Source organism: Phocoena phocoena, chromosome 6 (genome assembly GCF_963924675.1).
Source record: "Phocoena phocoena chromosome 6, mPhoPho1.1, whole genome shotgun sequence".
In the NCBI taxonomy this organism is placed as follows: Eukaryota; Metazoa; Chordata; class Mammalia; order Artiodactyla; family Phocoenidae; genus Phocoena; species Phocoena phocoena.
This window is the reverse complement of record NC_089224.1, coordinates 33,884,661-33,904,405: the sequence shown is the minus strand read 5'-3', so window position 1 is coordinate 33,904,405 and position 19,745 is coordinate 33,884,661. Positions and strand designations below refer to the sequence as shown.

Here is a 19,745-nt window from a genome sequence, read left to right as displayed (position 1 = left end):
AGAACCCACCTATTGTGTATTTTCTAGGAGATGGCACCAGGGGCCCATGTCACCATGGAAACGGTCACTGGCTTCTGAGTATTAAGAAGGGTTAAGGGCTTCCCTGGTGGCGCAGTGGTTGAGAGTCCGCCTGCCGATGCAGGGGACACGGGTTCGTGCCCCGGTCCGGGAAGATCCCACATGCCGTGGAGCGGCTGGGCCCGTGAGCCATGGCCGCTGAGCCTGCGCGTCCAGAGCCTGTGCTCCGCAACGGGAGAGGCCACAACGGTAAGAGGCCCACGTACCGCAAAAAAAAGAAGGGTTAAGTCACCACGACCTAGTGCCCTTTAAAAGAACCCTCGCTGGGACTTCCCTGGTGGTCCAGTGGTTAAGACTCCGCGCTTCCACTGCAGGGGGCGTGGGTTTGATCCCTGGTTAGGGAACTAGATCCCGTATGCTGTGCCGCGTGGCCAAAAAGAAAAAGAACCCGTGTCGGTCGATGACTAAGAAACACAAGGAACAGAGGCCCAGCCAAGCACTGATTCAGCACCTCTGAGCCCTTCCCGTAAATAAGAACAAAACAAAAACACTCTGAAAAAAAAATCTAGAACGTGGACTGCCCAGAAGCCGAGCACAGAGCACTTAATTCCTGTACTAAGCTCAGGAAGACACAGACTTTGCATTTGTGGAATGTAAGGCCCAGAGGGCCTAGATATTCATCTAGAAACCCCCATAAATTAGTGAACAGATATAAATTACATGCTGTGGTGCACATATGAAGGAAAAGATGCAACGAAAGTGTTGGGGTGAACGTGGTGCCGATCTGGTCTGGGGGCCACAGAAGGTGCCCTGAGGAAGGGACCTTTGAGCCGAGATCCAGGGAGGGAAGGTGTTAACAGGGCGGGTGGTGGCAGTGTTCTAGGCAGAAAGCCCAGCAGGCAAAAGCTCTGAGCCTGAGCACTGGAGAACTAAGAAGATGATCTGACATGCATTTCCCGGTACTGTTATTACGGTTGTTTTACACACATTGGCTCACACGTTCTCCCCCCTAATGTAGCAGGACTTGACCTTGTTAAAGATTTGGTCTTTGTCGTCAGAACAACGGAAAGCCACAGAAACACTCTTGCAAACTGCCTGAACCCACAGAGAAGGGCCCTGGCTACAAAGGATAAATGTAGAGAGCAAGATGGGCAGGGGAAGAAGGGCGCAAGCCCAGGGAAGGGGATTCCTGCCAAGGAAGACAATGTGGGAGCCCTAAGGACAAGCAGGGCACATGAGATCCACACCCCGGAGGGGGTCTGGACACCTAGGACAGGCTGCTGGCCAAAGCCAGGTTACAGACCATACCCAGTGAAGAGGAGAAAATGTGCGGCAGCATCCACTGTGCCTCGTCCTCTGAGGAAGTGCCTGCTCGGGGCCTGTCTGCTCCCCGCACCTCCAACCTTAGCCCTAGAGAGCCATGGGCCTGACACATTTTCCGTCACTGGATGCCTCTCCCCATCTTCTCAGCAGGGTTGTTGCTCCCACATACTCAGAGATGGAGGGTGGAGAAACATTCTAAAGCAGATTCTGCTTTTTTTTATTGTTTTGCTGTTATTGTTCTAGGTTCCTAAGGATCCTCGGGGCTAGGAAGTCTGCTAAAAAGATTACTAAGAGCCTTTTTGTTTGTTTGTTTTTGTCTTTCTTATTTTTTTTCTTATTAGTCATCCATTTTATACACATCAGTGTATACATGTCAATCCCAATCTCCCAATTCATCACACCGGAAGAGTCTTAATTACAGTTTTTGAAATTCAGACTCAACTCTGTGCCCATTTTATGGAAGATGCCAGAAGCTCAAAGGGGTGTGGACAGCAAAGCAATTCCGGTGACAGGGGGGCTCTTCTGGGGAGCAGTGGGCGGCTCTATCTCTCACCCGTTCAGCCTCAGCTCCTGCCCTTCCAAGTTCCGTGTGGAGGCCACTCTCTTCTCCTTACACCCAGAACAGCCCCTTGGCGGGTGGCCTCAGTGCCCCACCGCAACCACACAAACCCAGAGTGGCTCAAGAAAAACAGGTCAGAAGGCACGCTGTGCAGAGAAAGTGAATAGCTGTCTGCTCAGGACGAGAGGACTGATAAAAGCGTTGGCTTCTTCCTGGCAGCTGAGTGCCCTTGATGATTATTTGCATGATTTCATTTGCTCATAGACACTCTACCGAGAGCATTACCACCAAACCCACACCCTCCCAAATGTCCAGGGAGACGCCCGATAATGTTCGGGCTGAGATATTTAATGGAATTTTAACAGGGGAATTTATTCTGAGAGCTTGCACCCCACAAACCCCCTGGGAATTGAGAAACAGAGAGTAGGATGGAAGGAAATACACGGGGGCAAGAGAAAGGTGGCTGGGTCACAGGACATGCACCTAGCCGTCCTTCCAAACCTGGCTGTGCATCGGCTGCCCCTGGAGTAGGGGTTAAGAATACCAGCTCTCAGGTTGCATCACTACAGATTCTCATAAAGCAGGTCTGGAGAGGGGTCTGGGAGTTTGTATTTTTATCAAACACTCCAAGGTCATTCCAAGGCAGCCTACTTGCACTGGAGAAACTCTGAGTCCCCATATTCTCCTTGAATGACTCCCAGGTGGCATTTTACCTGAAGAAACAAGGGGCCAGCTTCTTCCCTGCTTTTGATCCTATGACCTTGGTCAAGTCATGTTGCTTCTCTGAGCCTTAGTTTCTCTATAAATTTTTTAAAGGGTAAGGGTATTATAATGCCTAATTCGTAGTGTTTTGAGGAGGGTTAAATGAGATTAAATGATTTGAAAACACCTAGAGTACTACCTGCTCATTATATAATACTTTCCCTCCCTCTCTCCCTTTCCCCCACCCCCATTATCACTCTCCAGACCTCTGTATTGCCTTCTCACTATTGAGCTACCAAAGCCAATCCTCTAAGCCATGACCAATCCCGGGAACCATGTCAAATGCTCTGAAGGCCAATAAAAGAGCCTTTATGCTCTAGCTCTAGCTGACCTGTTCCAGCTCTCTGTTCCCAGGCTCTCCCATCAACGAGCCCAGAGCAAAAGTCTTCCTCCCAGCGAAGGCGATCAAGGCACAACCTAGTGAAAACGGCAATTCTCTCTCCTCCGACCTTCTTCCAGGCCTGCCCTCTCCCCGCTTCCACCTCCAACTCCCCATCAAACTTCCAGCAGAGAAGCAGTGACTATTCTCAAACACCTGACCTCACAGAGAAATCCCCAGTTGACCAGCACATGACTTGGCAACACATGTGCATTCACATGGTGGCTTCATCACTGCTTTCCTTTCTGCTATCACAGCTCTCCACCACCCCCACCCCAGAACTGCCAGGGCAGAGCCACTGTACCCAGAGACCACTGTACCCTTCCATGGCACTAGGGAGTTGTGCCCACTCCTGACGTTGAAGGTGTGTTTTAAATGGGGTAATATATGTGAGGCGTGCACACATGCGGACAGTGCCTGGAACAGGCAGAGTGTTCCCTGAGTGTCAGTATCATCCGATGCACACACAGCACAGCTCTGCAGGAACACGCCTCCACTCACCCCTGCCTCTAGCTTCTCTCCTCTGGTACCTGCTACCACAGGGGCTGGGGATGGAAGTCAGCACACTGGGTGGTGCTCTAAAGGCCGCCTCTAGAACTAACAATACAACTTCCCTTTTTCCCACGGTTTACAGCTTCTGGAGTAATCAGAGCAATAACGACGTATGTTATTACTGAGCCCCTACTAGGGGCCATTCACCATCCAAAGCATCTTGAATACGCTAACTCATTTCATCCTCACAGCTCTCTCCTAGGAGGAAGCAATCCACATTTTTACATGAGGAAATTGAGATAGAGAACGGTGAAGTCACTTAACAATGGTCCCATCATAGAAGCTGGAGGCTGCAAACCCAGGCTTGTCTGTATTTTTAAAATAATGCTTTAGCCATGCAGGTTCTTAGACTTCAGAAAGCATCAGGATCACCTGGCAGGCTTTTCAAAACACAAGGTTCTGATTCAGTAAGTCCGGGCTGGAGCCCAAGAATCTGCCCTTCTAACAAGTTCCCAGGGGACGCTGAAGCTGGTCCAGGGACCCTAACTTTGCGAATCGCTGGATTAGAGCATTGAACCCTAGGCTGCAGGTTCACACTTCCTGGGAAAGGTGTATCACTACCAACATCTAGTCCCCTCCTCCCAGATTCCGAATTTTTAAAATAACAGCTTTATTGAAATATAATTCACATAACATAAAGTTCACCCTTTTAGATTTTATGTTTCAGTGGTTTTCAGTATAATGCACGAAGTTAAAAATTCATCAAAAAAACATTTTCATCACCCCAAGAGGAAGCCCCCTGTACCCACTGGCAGTCCCTTCCTTCTTCCACTCCTTATCTCCTCTACTCCTTAGCATCACGTTTTCAAGTTTCATCCATGTTGTAGCAGGAATCAGTAGGTACTTCCTTCCTTTTATGGCTGCATAATATTCCACTGTGTGGATATACCACTTTCCTTTATCCTTTTATCAGTTGATGGGCATTTGGTTTAGCTATTATGAAGAATGCTGCTATGAACACTCGTGTACACATTTTTGTGAGGACCCAGATTCCAGTTTAATTGGGTCAGGGGTAGGGTCCACGTTGGTATTGTTTAAAAGCTCCCCCAGCTGATTCTAACATGCAGTCAGGCTGAGAACCTCTGGTTTAGAACCTTATTACTCAAGTGTGGTCCATGGGCCTGCAGCTCAGCATCACTGGGGAGCTTATCAGAAATATGGACTCTTGGGCCCCACCCAGACCTACTGAACCAGAATCCACATTCTAACAGCATCTCCGGCTAATTCACGTGCTCACTAAAGTGTGAGAGGTGTCAGTTTAGGGAGATACTCTGGGTCCTTGACAACCAAGTATAATACTGTTCCTTTGACAAAATGTACACTAACTCCAGATAAGGAATTTATTAGGGACTGCCTTTATGTCCTGCACACAATTCCATACAAAGTTGGGAACAGAGAGTTTCATCTGAGCCTCCACTGTGTCCTCAGTGCCTAGCGCTGACATGGCATAAAGCTAGTATGAGATAAAGATTCATCAAATGGAAGCACCAGGGAGCCACTGAACCCTTCAGGGAATCCAGTGTGCTTTCAGGGAATCAGCGCCCAGAAATGGCATGTTCCAGTGCTCATTTTAGGTGGTAGCACCTAAAAACACACGGCACAGAGGAAGCTCTGAGATGGTGACTATCTAAGTCTGCGTTGGGGATCCTCTGGGGGTTGGAGCAGGAGGGAGAATCAGAGTTTCTGCTTCTGGGCTCTGTTCCCAGGCAGCAAATCTCAGAGTCAGGGCTTTCAAACCTGATCAGTGGCCCCAGGCCAGCTGACAACTAGCACCATAGTCATATGTTAAAAGCACACTAGGGAATTCTTGGCCACTGGGCCTCCCTGTTGTCATGGCAGGTGGAGTGCAAAGGAGGGAGCAAACCACCCCCAACCCAGAAAACAAGATCAGGGCCCTTGCTCTGCCAGCCGAAACCATGAAGGCGCAAGTGCCGGTCAGCTGGAAGCAGGACCAAAACCACTGCCTGGGAAAGGGACGGAGCAGGAGAGGAAGCAGGAGCCCACTCCTGAGCTTCACAGGATCAGAGCCCTTCAGAAGTGACTGGGCTCAGCAACCAACTGGCACTCAGAAGACTTTCACCGTTAGTGGAGGGGGTAGTTGTTGGAGTCATAGCAGCAGCTACCACTTATTGATGGTCCGCGTGCCTGGCAGAACTGAACACTGCAGGGCAGGGACTGCCAATCACATTTTACAGATGAAAAATAAATCTGAGGCTCGAAGTGTTCAGTGTTTTGCTCCAGGCCACACGGCTAGTAAGCGACAGAGTCAAGTTTCAATCCCAAGCCTCTTGGCTTCTAAAGCCCACGGTCCTTAACACTAGGCCACAGTGATGCAAGCAAACCATGCCTGGGCCCCAGTTCCCTCCATTCTACATATGAGAAGGCCGAGGTCGGCCACTGGTCCAAGGTCACACAGCTGGGTCAGGACGAGCTATATCTCTCCTCTTTCCTAAGGAACAGGGATGGTTATGGGACAGTGGAGGAACACAGGGTTTGGGCAAAACTCAGATCAGTACAAATATTAGTGATTAGAAGTCCTAATGGGAGAGATGGGGTAGCCTGTCCCAACCAAAGCAGAGGTGTTGATGCAAGGACTCGGCCAACTCTATAGGGTGCCACCTGTGCTCACAGCCACACTCCCTGGGTTCTGAAGCATCTACAGATGATTGGAAGTGCCTTCTTTGATATGCCTAGTTGGCTCATTCAATGACAGAATTATCAGACCACTTTGTTAGATGCCAGATAATGAGTGTATCCCAAAATGTCCAAAACGGATTCCTTCGATTGTGGGTTTTTTTCCCTTCTTCCCCCTCTTTTCAATTCTGTTTTTACCTTTATTTGACTCCATATACCAACTGACTTGCTCACACGTGATAAAACAATATGTGTGCAAAAAAAAAACCTACTCAATGTCCTAAGTAATTAGATAGTGGTGATGGATGCATAACTTTGTGGATTATACTAAAAACCACTGAATGCGTACTTTAAAGGGTTAATTTTATGGTATATGAGTATTATCTAAATTTTTTAATTATTTTTATTTTTTGGCTGTACGTGAGCCTCTCACTGTTGTGGCCTCTCCCGTTGCGGAGCACAGGCTCCGGACGCACAGGCTCAGCGGCCATGGCTCATGGGCCCAGCTGCTCCGCGGCACGTGGGATCTTCCCGGACCGGGGCACGAACCTGTGTCCCCTGCATCGGCAGGCGGAGTCCCAACCACTGTGCCATCAGGGAAGCCCTATCTAAATTTTTAAAATGATTAAAAACAAAAACAAAAAAAAATGTGCAGGCTCCAAGTAAAGACTAAGAGCACCGGACTGCCTGCCTTTCCTTTTCCCCACTCTCATGTGGATGGAGAGGTCTAGACATGCAGATTTTTCAGAGGCCATCAGGTGTTCTTTGTGTACCAGTTCTCAAACACTGCAGGGGACTCACAGATGCCTTGAGGTCTCATTGATACGCATCATCCTTCCAAGAAGCACAGCATTTTGTGAATCATCTCATGCTCCTGACAGGATCTGCCCAGGATGTAGGGGTTTCCTGGGACACCAGACTCTCATTCTAAACCTGGGAAAGTCCCAGGCAAACTCACACAACTGGTCACCCAACCTCCTGGGGAGCAGTGAGCAATGAGTGAAGGGTCTCCAGTCCCCAGTCCCGGCTCTGGTCCCCACCAACAACACAGCTTCTCTATTTTTATCTTTTTTACATATCAGGCTTTGCCTACACTTTCTGTTTAAGGGAAAGAGTTCTGTGGCTGAAAAGGGGTTTGAAAAACACTCTTCCAGCCTTCATTCTCTTGATGGTCCTTGTCAGCCAAAGGACGTTCAGAGATTCAGCATTTTCAGGTAAGTCTAGTAAGAAAGACAGTATTTCAGTGGGGAGGGAGTCGGGAAATAGAGCAAAAGCCGCCTGGATGAGCTCCAGGGATGAGCGGTGCTGATACTCCAGGCGGGGCTGGCTAGGTTCCTGACTGCATCCATCACCACTGTTCTTCCAGTCAGCAAGTGTCTCAAAGAGGAGAAGCTAGAGCTCATGGAAAAATCCTAAATTTTAACCTCTTTTGAAAGCTGAGAGCTTTATGGATGGTTTCTGAAGTCCTGTCCAGCACTGGACTTTCTACAATCCTAGACTGATGGCATTCCACCCACAAGCCTTTGGCTCTCATCTCTATATACTGAGGCCTTCTTACTATGAACATGTGTGACTCCCTGCCCGAGGTTTCTTTTCTAGTGTTGAGAGCACATTCAACCCATGCTCAGAGAGTATTAACTCTGCCCTCATAAGTGTCTCTAAGCCAAAATGAATGGGGAATTAGTAGATAAACAGCCCAACCTCCTTGCTGGTCAGTGGGAGAACTTTGAGACCTGTTCTACAGTCTGACAAGAGTTCCCCAGCAGAGCTGAGCCCAGCTGCTCTCAGTAGTGACTGCTCAATAACGTGTCCTACATTGCTTATTTCTCCCTCCTCCACTCCCCTATTGGTATGTTCAGTAACCACATCCCAAAGAAACTACTTGCACAAAACTCTTCTCAAGGTCTGCTTCTGAGGAGACACGAACCGAAAAAAGATCCCATGACACGCTGGATGGAAATAGCAATATCAAAAGAAAAAAAAAAAAAAATCCCACCGCAACTCTATGGGAAACACCCAACGTAAAATAAAGTTCAGGACTTGATCAGGCCAACAGTGGTGGGGAGTCACCCTGAACAATGCACCAAATTTATAATTCACTTAAATATACTGAAAAGGACTATATTTTAAAAAAATGAATATGCAGCTGTTTGCAAAACATAAAGGGTTCCAGGGGTGCTTTTAAAACCTATGATTAAATGAATAAAAGCTACTTACTTATAAAAGGCCTGGTTCTCCACCCCACACTTCCAAAGATGTTTGCAGGCAGCTGGTGTTGAAGTATGGAACGCCAACATGGCTTTTTTCTAATAAAAAAATAACAAAACAAGAAAGGGCATGTTAAACACAGTGTATGTTTTTCATGTTTTTCCTTCAAGAATTTACCTATTTGCATCCTGCCACTTACCAAACAGATCTGAAGTAACTGATGCATTACTGTGTTCTTAGAAGTGTTCCTGAAATGGTACTCCCCCCTCCCTCACCCTTTGCAGAATATTACTAACCCATCCAGGCCCTGTTTCTGATAAAGAACAGCTTCACAATCCTTCTCAACACTCCAAGCATTGCCTAACTCTCAATCAGAGTTGGATGAGTTTAAACACTTATTTGCCATTCTTGAATATCTAGTGCTTAAACCAAAAACTAGGATCAAGAAAATCCAGAAACTTCCAGACCTAGCTCTGAGGCTCAACGTTTCGGTAATGGCCTCCTCCCAAATGATGAAGCCAACTAACATTTTAAGATTCCCTGGACTTACAGACTCTGTTTATAAAACCCTAACCAGCACTGGCTGATAGCTATCTTTAAGTATTATTCATTTGTTTTATCATTCTGGCAAATTACAGAGGTAGGAGGAAGCTCAATTTTCTATTTCTCAAGTTTATCACAGTCTACTTTTTACACAGGGGTATATGGACAGCATTGCTCACTGAATTTATTCTTAAATGTGCAAAGCCGGTGTTTATTTAACTCCAAACTTCCAGTATCATCACAGACTTTAACATCGTGGTCTTCTGGGGGCTACAAGACTAAAGGCACATTTTACACTTGACTCTTTCTCCTGCACATACACACCTGCACACACACACATGCACACACAACAACAGACAGCTAGAAAAACAGTTTCTGACCTCCTTCTGGGTGCCAATCACATAAAACGTCTTCCCTTCAAACTTCAATTTGCAGACATCCGACCTAAGAAAAGAAAATCTCTTTGGGTGAGAAGAAAAAAAGTAGCAGCTAACCAAGGTACCTGGCTATCCCAATGGTATCCGCCTGACTCACAAATGCCAAGCAGACTGCAATGAAACGAGATGTTATCTTATCATGGCTGAAGGTCTAATGAGCGGCGAAGAGCCCCCAAGTGAATGATACAGCAATTTTCTTCCCAAGAGAGGCTCCGAAGGCAGCTCAGAATTATTTATTCCATTGTTTTTACCGTGAAGCTGAACCTTTTCTCCAAGGAGCTCTAGGGGTTTCATGAGCATTAATGACCAGAACAATGTTAATTGGTCAGCCCATTTTGCAAGATAGGAAGAATGTAGTTATTTCATATTCGGTTAATGAAACAATATGGATTCACGGTATCTGTAACCTTTCACATCCATCTCCAGGAAACACACACCACAACGCAAAGTTTTCATTTCTGCTCTCCCTGTTGATAAATGAATAATTGTATTAGATACTGAGATGCTCAAAACTGTTAAGGACAACTTGATGAACTGTAGTCAAAAGACTTGAGGCTTCATCTTAAGGAGCTGCTCAGTTAAAATCTGACTGAAATGTAGACCTAAGGTCAACTCCTTGGTGAGGAGACACGTGTAAAGAGAGGAGGGAATTCTACTTTTATTCCTTTGATCTAATTCCTAGGACAGTGAGGTGTGCCCCTGTGCTTTTCCTGGGGGAAAAGGAATTGTGAGGTCATATTAAGCTGTGGAGAGGATTTGCAAGAGTGACAAAGCTCAATGGATGTCAAAAACAAAACAGAACAAAACTAGGTTTAACGTGGGAAGAAAATTTATTTTAGTAACATGTACCTGGCTGCTACAAATATGTGCCTAAGCCGTGGCTGGAAGGGATGGGGACGACATCAGCACCCCACCAGGAACACCAAGATGTAGAATCCAGGAACAAATGGTCTGGTGATTGCCCATCTCAACTCTTCAGGGTAGCCAAGAAGAAACTAAAGCCCCAAATGGGAGAGACTTGCAATTAATCTGCACGTGAGAGATGCCAGGTTCTAACCCAGCTACTCCAAAGTTGACTAGTACCTGAGAATCAAACACCCTTCAGCATCCTCAAGCCTTTTGTAGTCCTAGGAGAGGATGGGGAAGTTCCTGCCCGAACTGCCCATGCTCCCCAAAGTCAGCAGAAATCGCTAGGGAACTTATCCTGGAATGGACTGAAGTGTGGTTAACATTGGAGCTTCTTTACAGGTACTGAAAATACGGGGAAGAAAACTGGTAACTCCACCATGTTATACATTCATAAAACATCCTTGTTCACAAATCAAATCACTCTCACACACACTATTCTACCTGCTTCTCCCCCATCTCCTTTCTTTCCTATAAAGCAGTCGGATATAACTGATGCTCATTTTATGGATGAGTACATTGAGACACAGAGAGTTAAGTGATTTATTAGAGGCACATGAGAGTTTGAGAATGATAATTGTGGAGGAAGAGAATAAGTGGGCACAGATGGGAACCGAAAGTATGACATGAATAAAGGCAGTGATAGAGTGGGAAGAGAAGATACTTAGATAAATTAGCATTCTTAGAAAGAGAGGGCTGATGATAAAAAAGAGCAGAAGGTGTAGGGAGCAAAGTGGACATGAGCTGACTGATGCTAATCTAGTAGAGAAGGGTTGAAGGGAAGGCAGGTGCTAAGAGGTGAGTGCCAAGACGTGGTGGCGGGGGACCTGATAAAGAGTGCTGAGAGAAATCCTGAAGCTAACAGAACCATGAAACAGAGGTTCACGTAAGTGCAAAAGAGCATTTCAAACCCAGGACTGAGGATGGATGCCCACTGGCCCATCAAGAACTTCAGACCCAAGGGCTCAGGCCAAAAGAGTGAGCCCACCACTCAGTGAGACACTGGGTGACAAATCTGTCAGGGACCATCAGGGAAGGAACCAAATCATGCTGAAGCTATGAACCAGACTAAGCCCTTACAATATTCCAATGCACATAGAATGTTCAGCCTTCTTCACTCTTTACTAAAGCTACTTTGTTCCTTGATTGGACATAGTGGGCACTGCCGGTCCATCCTCCCATGTCCTTCCGGACACAACCCAGACTTTATTCTTCCTCTAGATCAACGGTTCATGCAGATGGTGCTCTTCCCAGCCCCGAAAGGATGGACCTTGATTTGACCAACCTCATCATGGAATTCTTCTTCTTGGAAGGATTAGTTTAAGGGGGCGCATACAACCCTCTCCTACCCAATGAGATACACAGGAAGTCTCCTACAGAGCTTCTGAAAAAGTTACCCTTGTTTTAATAGGAGACACATGGAAGGGGCTGCTCTCCTTCAGGGAGTGTTTCTGTGTGAAGATGTAAGGGCCAGAGTTGCGCGCATGGCCATTTTATGAGCACAAGCCTGGGGATAAAACCCACCACCCTGGGATGGCAGAGAAGAGAATGGAGGGGTCCAAGTCCTTCACGGTGTTGTCAGGCAGTTAAGTTAGAGGACCACGGGGCTGCCCGACCCCTGGAACTTTTGCTGTTTGAGATAATCAGTCCTCTCATTTGTAAGCCACTGTGAGCAGACATTCCTGTTCCTTTGAGCGAAAAGCATCGTCACTGATACACTGGATTACAAAGGGGGAGTCTAGAGCGAGGATTCAACAGAAGAGAATGGAAAGAAGTGAGTGGAAGAGAGGGGGTCCTGAGTTATTCAAGGGAACTTGCACATTTATCCTGCCCTGACCTAGCCCGTGGTCACCCCTCTGGCCAGCGTTTCTTCACCAGCCATCCTTGACACCTTTTCTTCAAAGGCAGAGCCCCCCGAGCCCGGGACACCCAAGGTCTAAGACAACTGAGATTGGGTTCCATTTTTAGATGAATAATCTCTTTATAAGAAGTTCCAGGACAGAGAATTGGATCCTAGGCATTCTACCTGATATTTCCAAGCAAAAAGTCAAAGGCTGGGAAAGAAAAACGAGATTAATAAAAAAAACAAGATTAAACCATTTTTTCCGAAGAAGTACTCACTACTCACCATTTTATCAAATGGATTCTCTTATTTCCCTGAAATACCACAAAGCCTGCAGCAGTAAATCCTAAAAATGTTGTCGTGCCTGTTGAATCCTGAAAAAAAAAAAATAAAGACATAAAAACATATTTGGATTAAGGAATATAAAATAAAGGATAAATGATATGCTTATTCATCCTCACCCTGGGTTAATTTCAGGTTAATTACAATGACTGTAGAAATAAACTAAGCTTCTGAGATGGGACTTCCAACCATGCCTAAAACTTGGACGAGGGCCAGGAATGTATAGCTTTCCCTTCTGAGGAATGGACCTTCTGCCTCACCAGGAACCTCCTGGGAAAATACAGATTAGTCCCAAACCACTAGTCTACTTCCAAGTGCGTTTTGGTGCTGCCTGAGTTCTCAGATCTGCCCTACAATGTGGGAAAACTGTTCCTGGTTTTCATTAGCCCTGAAACCAAATCCCTGAGCGTCTAATCTAACTTGACTCAATCCCACACAGGATTTCTGGCAATGTAAATATAAAGACATGTCTGGAAATGCCTGCTTTGATTCCAGCCTCCACCAGGAAAACTAAGCATTGATAAGGAAAGGCAAAGGAACAACAACAAAAACCAAGTCAGTCTCCAAGTAATAAATAAAACAGAGAGGCTCAAATTTGTGGATAAAATCTAATTCACTAAATGGAATAATCTGATTTATACCATTCGCAGGAAGAGACATCTGGCAAATATTCTAAAATAACTGTGCGGGCAGAGCCAGCCACTGTAAACAGGCCCCACTGGTTCTCTGCCCGGGTTGCACCCTCACAGATCCTGATGGCACTGGGCAACAGGCGTTTATGAAGCTTCCCAGGTCCTTCTAATAAGCAGCCTGAGCTACATCTCTAGCACGAGGACTTCACCAAATACTATTAGCTGGTCCCATCTGGGTAAAAAAATGTTCTAGTATGACTCAAAAACATACCTTTAAGAGCCTGGCTGATATAAACGCTTAGTTTAGAATTCAGGTTAGAGTCGGACTGATGCATAGTTTAGGATATGGAAAGAACACTGTTTTCATAAAACATTTCTGGAAAACATGCGCTTGAGCCTCACTTTGGGAGCTTGTTTAAAAGGCAGATTCCCCAGCTGCACCCCCAGTGATTCTGATTCAGTGGCCCTGGGGTGGGGCCCAGGTGATTCTGACACAGGTGGTCTGGATTTCCCACTTGAGAGAAATGCTGTCAAGTATTAATTCGAGAAAAAGGAAAAAAGAAAAACAAATACGTACTCCTAATGTGAATTTTAAATCTTTCTTTTTTCCTTCCACTTACCCATTTTTAAAGACTGCATTCTTACTGGCAACGGCCTTTGAAAATAAACCTGTTGGGATCCTATAACTTCTCAGGAGTAAAACCATCCACTTGATGGATGAATGAATTAGCAAGCAATTAGAAGAGGCCAATAGAGAAAATCTACGACCCAAACATGTGACTGCAGCCCACTGTTGTCCCTTATGATTAGGGACGATGGGTCAGGCTGTGGAAGTATCCTAGAAGGGATCCTCCAGACCTGCATACCAATTAACTCTTTTCTGGGCAAAACAATCATTATATGTCGACCGGCAGTGAGGGGCATTACCTTGCATGGGTGGGGATCCACCCCATAGGTTTCCAAAGTGTGAGCTTTCAGGAGTAAGTTAAATTCAGCAACTGGTGGGCTCTGGCCTCTAAAATCACACAAGAGAAGTTTAGGGAGTTAATATGAAAAATAATAGAAACATGGAGTTCTTTCATTCAATAAAATGTGCTATTCTTAACTAAATAAAGAGAGAAATCCCATAAATACTAAGACTGGTCATTATTCCTCTCCACGAGGAGCCCTTTGCTAAGAAATCTGAGCCCATGTTCCAGGGCTAACTCTTCCATTATAAACCCACACGTACTGTGAGGACTCCAGTAACCCGGACAGTTAATCAAGGTTATCAAGTTACCAATAAGCAGGGGCCCTCACAAATTCAATCTTAATATGAACTAAAACTCAGCATCTGTTCTTTCCTACTTACTTTAAAAGATTATCCAGGATAAATGGCATTTCTTTTTGCTCAGGGTAGGAAGTGGGCAAGCCTGTTACCCCATTAACAGCCTAAACAGAGCCATCCAGGTAAGAAGAGCTGTCAACCATTCCACTGGAAAGCCCTGGATTTGGAAAGGAAATCTCAGCCACTTCTAGTCCTAGCTGTGTCCTCCAGGGTGGTAAACAAGGTCTTGGCCCCAGGCAGAGAAAGGGGGCTGCAAATACAGATAGCTATGAAGCCCTTTCAGGGCTGACTTCCAAACCAGGGTTGTGCAGCATTTCAAAGACTCTGCTTTGACTAACAATATCTCACACGTATCTTAGAGAATCCGAACCATTCTCCAAGGATAATATGTAACCTGAACAACCAAGAAGAGTTTGCTAACAACGGGAATGCAGTCTTACGTCCACAATGTAAAACTGTATTGCAATATTAACTCTATTTCCACCCAAGCCTCTCCTCAAAGATGGATTCCCTCCCCACCCCCTCAAGACAGCGAAGAGTCCTCATGCCTCTAATGAAAACAGTATCCCATCTTCCTTCTCTGTAAAGCCTTTCAAGATCTTCTCTTTACCCTGAATGTTCACTCTAATATGTCTAAGGAGCATCTTCATTTATTCATCAAGATCAGCACTGTGGGGACCCTTGTAATCCAACAACTCATTTCTGACCATTTCTTTGATTCTTTTCATCCCTTCCCGGCCTCTTTCTCACCTCAACCACTCTCTCTCTCTTCTCTCCTTTGAGAGACCCTAGCAAATGGCTTTTCAAACTCCTAGGTCTATCCTCCATGTCTTTTTAACCTTTGTTTCATTCTCTTAAATCTAAGGCTTTTTGTATTACATTCTGAATTATTTCTTTATTCAAACCTCCAGCTCATTAATTTCTTCTCCAGCTGTGTGCATCCTGCTTTCCTTCCCACTATGAGCTGTTTTAAAATATCAACTAAATATTTCATTTCTAATGTAATGTCTATTTGGCTCTTGAAACAGATGCCTGTTCTTATTTTATGGAATAAACTCTTACTCCTCTGAGGATATCCACTTTGTTTCTTTTAAAGTCCAATCCCTGTTACTCCATTAATGCTGTTTTCTTGGTGACAGCCCTGTGGTTTGCTGAATCAGAGAGTCTTATTCAATGAATTGATGTTTCCTAAAGTGTTTGGTGATTCATGGTTGGATGCTCATCTTTGTATTTTATGTTATTTGTTTAATACAGTGGCCTCCAGAGGTTGTAGGGAAGGGCAAGACAGGCCACATGGGAAGAGTGTGAGTTAGTAACTTGATTTCAGGCTGAAGGTTGTAGTTCCTTCTGGATATTGTCCACATAAGGTACCTCCAGCTCAAGCCTGCTGCTGCCCATGACTCAGCATAAGGGAACCAGAGGAAGAGGTCAAAGCTGCCCAACTATTTCAGATGCAGTTGCCCAACCATGATGGCTACCCTGTTATCTGTTGCCTGAAGCACCCAGAACCATTCCTATTCTATGTCTTTGACCTGGATTCCTTCCATCTATTTCTTATCTTCCAGAGATACCGCAGGACCTCTGATCCAAAGATGGTATTCTTTCTTGCATCTGCTTTCTAATACACTTTCTATCATCCACAGGGACTTGGAGAGGGAAGGGAAGGGAGTCACACACGCTACCTTTTTCTTTTAATAGAAGAGGTAATTTTTAAATCCATCCTTTACACAATGTATTACTGAGGGATTAACTTAAACACCTTCTTTAGGAAAGTAAGGTCTTTCTAAAGCTTTCCGAATTCCCTCTTTAGTTTTGATGTTCTGAAGTTTCACTGGGACATACATAAAGGGAGCCTCCTTATTTACTCACCCCGATCAGCACTTTACGACCCTTTCAATCTAACAAATCCTATCTTTCTTTGACCATTTCTTTGATTCTTTTTTTTTTCTGAAGGCGTAGTCATTATAATTGTTTCTCTTTTTGATAAAGGAACAAGAGATTCAAGAAAATCACCAAGTATTCTGATGGGGAAGCGAAAGGGGACTTTCTGCAAGTTTTTGCAATACATACAGGTATTTCTCCCTTCATAGCTCTCTCATAAGTTCCTGAAGTAAAAGCTTACCTTTCACCAGCAAATAAAGATAATTATTGAATCTGAATATTGGGGGCTTCCTGCCCCCACATACACACTCTCTCTTTTCTCTCTCACTCACTCGTTCATACACTCCCTCACCCCCCCTGGCTGGGGACAAAGCACAAAGCTGAGCTGTCCAGCACGTTGCTAAGCAGTGCCCCACTCTGGTGGCCCTCAAGGCAAAACTTCAGCCTAATGACCCAGATTGAGGCCAGAGAGAAACAGGACTAGAGCTAAAGCAGCCCAGCACGTCCCAGGCCACAGGCCACCAGCTCTGCTCCAGGATAATCCTGCCGCTTCACATGAAAGGCCCTCGCTCCGCCTCTAGAGAGCTGGCCGTTCCCCTTTGTGGCAAACTGTCAACCTCTCTGTGGAAACAGCTACAGACTGTTTATTCTTGAAATTCGACTTTGGTTTTGCAGCACACCCTGCTTTGCCATTCAGTCTGGGAACAAGTTAATTCTGAAAGGCTACAGTTTGGAAGTTCCTATTGGAAAGTCAGGACTTTTTGCTTGCCTAGGTGGTCTCTTTCTGACCACTTCCCTGTCCTTTGTAAATCTGATGAGCATCTAATTGCAAACACTCAACCCCAGATGGCAGCAGGGTGCCGTGCTACGCAGCTCCAGAGGACACACCATTAAACTCGGAGACCTCTGCTCATCAGGAGCTATCATCCAGGCGTGAAAAGGCAAGTCCCTGTCTGGGAAAAGATTTTGGCAACACGTACAATCAGAAAAGGACTCCTGGGCTTCCCTGGTGGCGCAGTGGTTGAGAGTCCGCCTGCCGATGCAGGGGACGCGGGTTCGTGCCCCGGTCTGGGAAGATCCCACATGCCGCCGAGCGGCTGGGCCCGTGAGCCGTGGCCGCTGAGCCTGCGCATCCGGAGCCTGTGCTCCGTAACGGGAGAGGCCACAGCAGTGAGAGGCCCGCGTACCGCAAAAAAAAAAAAAAAAAAAAAAAAAAAGAACTCCTATGTAGAATATTTTTTTAAAAACCTCCAATAAATCAATAAACAACAATAAAATAATTTTTAAAGATAACTCAGAAGGAAACATGGCAAAAGACTTGAATAGACACTTCACAAAATAAGATATCCAAATAGCCAACAACCACATGACAATGTGCTTAACCTCTCTAAGATCAGGAAAATGAAAAACTCTAAGAAGTCACTTACACATCCATCTGACAGCCAAAATTTAAAAAAATACCAAAGCACTCATGAGCATGTGCAGCAAAAGCAACTCTCACGCACTGTTGGTAGAAGACTAATTCAGTAGAACTATCTGGAAGACTGACGTTATCTCCTGAAGTTAAACATGTTTACCCTATAACACAGCAATTCCATTCATAGTTATACATACAACAGGGATGAGTGCCTGCTGCATCAAGAAATACATAGAATTTTCACACTAGTGCCATTTGTAACAGCAAAAAAAACAGGAAACAAATGTCTACTAACAGTAGAATGGATATACAATGGAACACTATACAGCTGTGAAAATAAATGAATTCAAGCCACACACAACAAGATGGGTGACTATTACAAAACTAAAACTGAGGGGGCTTCCCTGGTGGTGCAGTGGTTGAGAATCTGCCTGCCAATGCAGGGGACACGGGTTCAAGCCCGGGTCTGGGAAGATCCCACACGCCGCGGAGCAACTGGGCCCGTGAGCCACAACTACTGAGCCTGCGCGTCTGGATCCTGTGCTCCGCCACAAAAGAGGCCGCGACAGTGAGAGGCCCGCGCACCGCGATGAAGAGCGGCCCCCGCTCACCGCAACTACAGAAAGCTCTCGCACAGAAACGAAGACCCAACACAGCCAAAATTAAATTAAATATTTAAAAAAAAAAAAACTAAAACTGAACAAAACAGGCCAGATATAAATGAATACACATTGAATGAATTCCATTTATATGGCTTTTTTAAATGAGCAAAACAAAACTAAAGTATTTAAAGTCAGAGATGTGATTACCTTTGGTGGGGGGAAGGGAGCAGATAAATATTGGGAAGGGGCATAACAGGGGCTTCTGAGGTGTCACAAATTCTCACTTTGACCTGGGTGGTGGTTACATACATACTCTCTTTGAAATAATTCATTGAGCTTGACATCTATGTTTTGTTGGCTTTTCTGAATTTGTGTTATGCTTCCATTTTTAAGAGTTTAAGAAAAAGGAAAAGAAAGAAAAAAGGCCGTGAAGCACTGGGGACCCTCATAAATTATTGGTGTGAATGGAGCAACCCCTTCAGCAAACAAGCCACAATTTCCTAGAAAAGCTGAACTTGTGCAAACTCTATGGCACAAGCTTGTACCCGGTTTCTACACCTAGGTTTGTACCTACACTTAGGGCCTCTTTTACATACACCCCTATGAGAAGTATTCAAGAAGCCATAGTAACTTTGTAATAGCAAAAACCTAGAAACAACCCCAGTGTCAACAGGAGAATGGATACATAAAATGTGACATGTTCATATGATAGAAAATTAATTACACAGAAGCAAAAATGAAGACCTATGGCTGTATGGATCAATGTGAAGAACCTCAAAAACATCATGTTGGTAGGGGGAAAGTGAGATACACGAATAGAGTGTGATTCCATTTGTATGAAAGTCAAAAGTAGGAAAAAACTAAGCATACATTACTTGTTGATGTATGGAGTATATTTATAAAAGCAAAATAAGAGAATGAATAACCTAAAATTTAGAATAGCATAGAGAAGGGAGGGAGGTAATCTGGAAGGGTCACGTTAGGAGACTTGAGATCATCTGGTGATGTTCTAATTCATAAGCAGAGTTAGGGGGTCATGGGTGGTTTTTCAACCAATCTTTAAATGATACATATATTGAATATACTCTTTTATATATCATACATTTTCAATGATCAAAAGAGAAACAATTCCTGCCTTTTTAGTAAAAGAATTATTGGGTGAAGTATTATGCAATCTAAAAGCACCATTAAACCCAACAGACTAGTCAGGAATATAAGAGATACCCATGCAGAGCAACCTTTTACCAAACTCTCCTGTTCTGAGCAATATATAACTGTTTATATTGTGAAGCAGTATATATATTTTTTTCACTTACTATTCATCAAGGAGGAATTCTTATGCTCATTGTATAGATGAGGATTTTGACACGCAAAGAGGAA

The 19,745-nt window shown here is 44.9% G+C and overlaps 1 protein-coding gene across 2 annotated transcripts in view; it reads right to left on the bottom strand.

Annotated features, from left to right (window-relative positions):
- Positions 1-19,745, bottom strand: part of FRMD3 (FERM domain containing 3) — a 307,607-nt gene that overhangs the window by 61,462 nt on the left and 226,400 nt on the right. For both annotated transcript variants that reach the window (XM_065878625.1, XM_065878624.1), the window contains 4 exons: positions 14,066-14,153; positions 12,450-12,538; positions 9,359-9,422; positions 8,445-8,533 (listed from right to left, as the gene is read on the bottom strand). In XM_065878625.1, the coding sequence (XP_065734697.1) occupies positions 8,445-8,533; positions 9,359-9,422; positions 12,450-12,538; positions 14,066-14,153 (330 nt within the window). The remainder of the gene's footprint in view (positions 1-8,444; positions 8,534-9,358; positions 9,423-12,449; positions 12,539-14,065; positions 14,154-19,745) is intronic.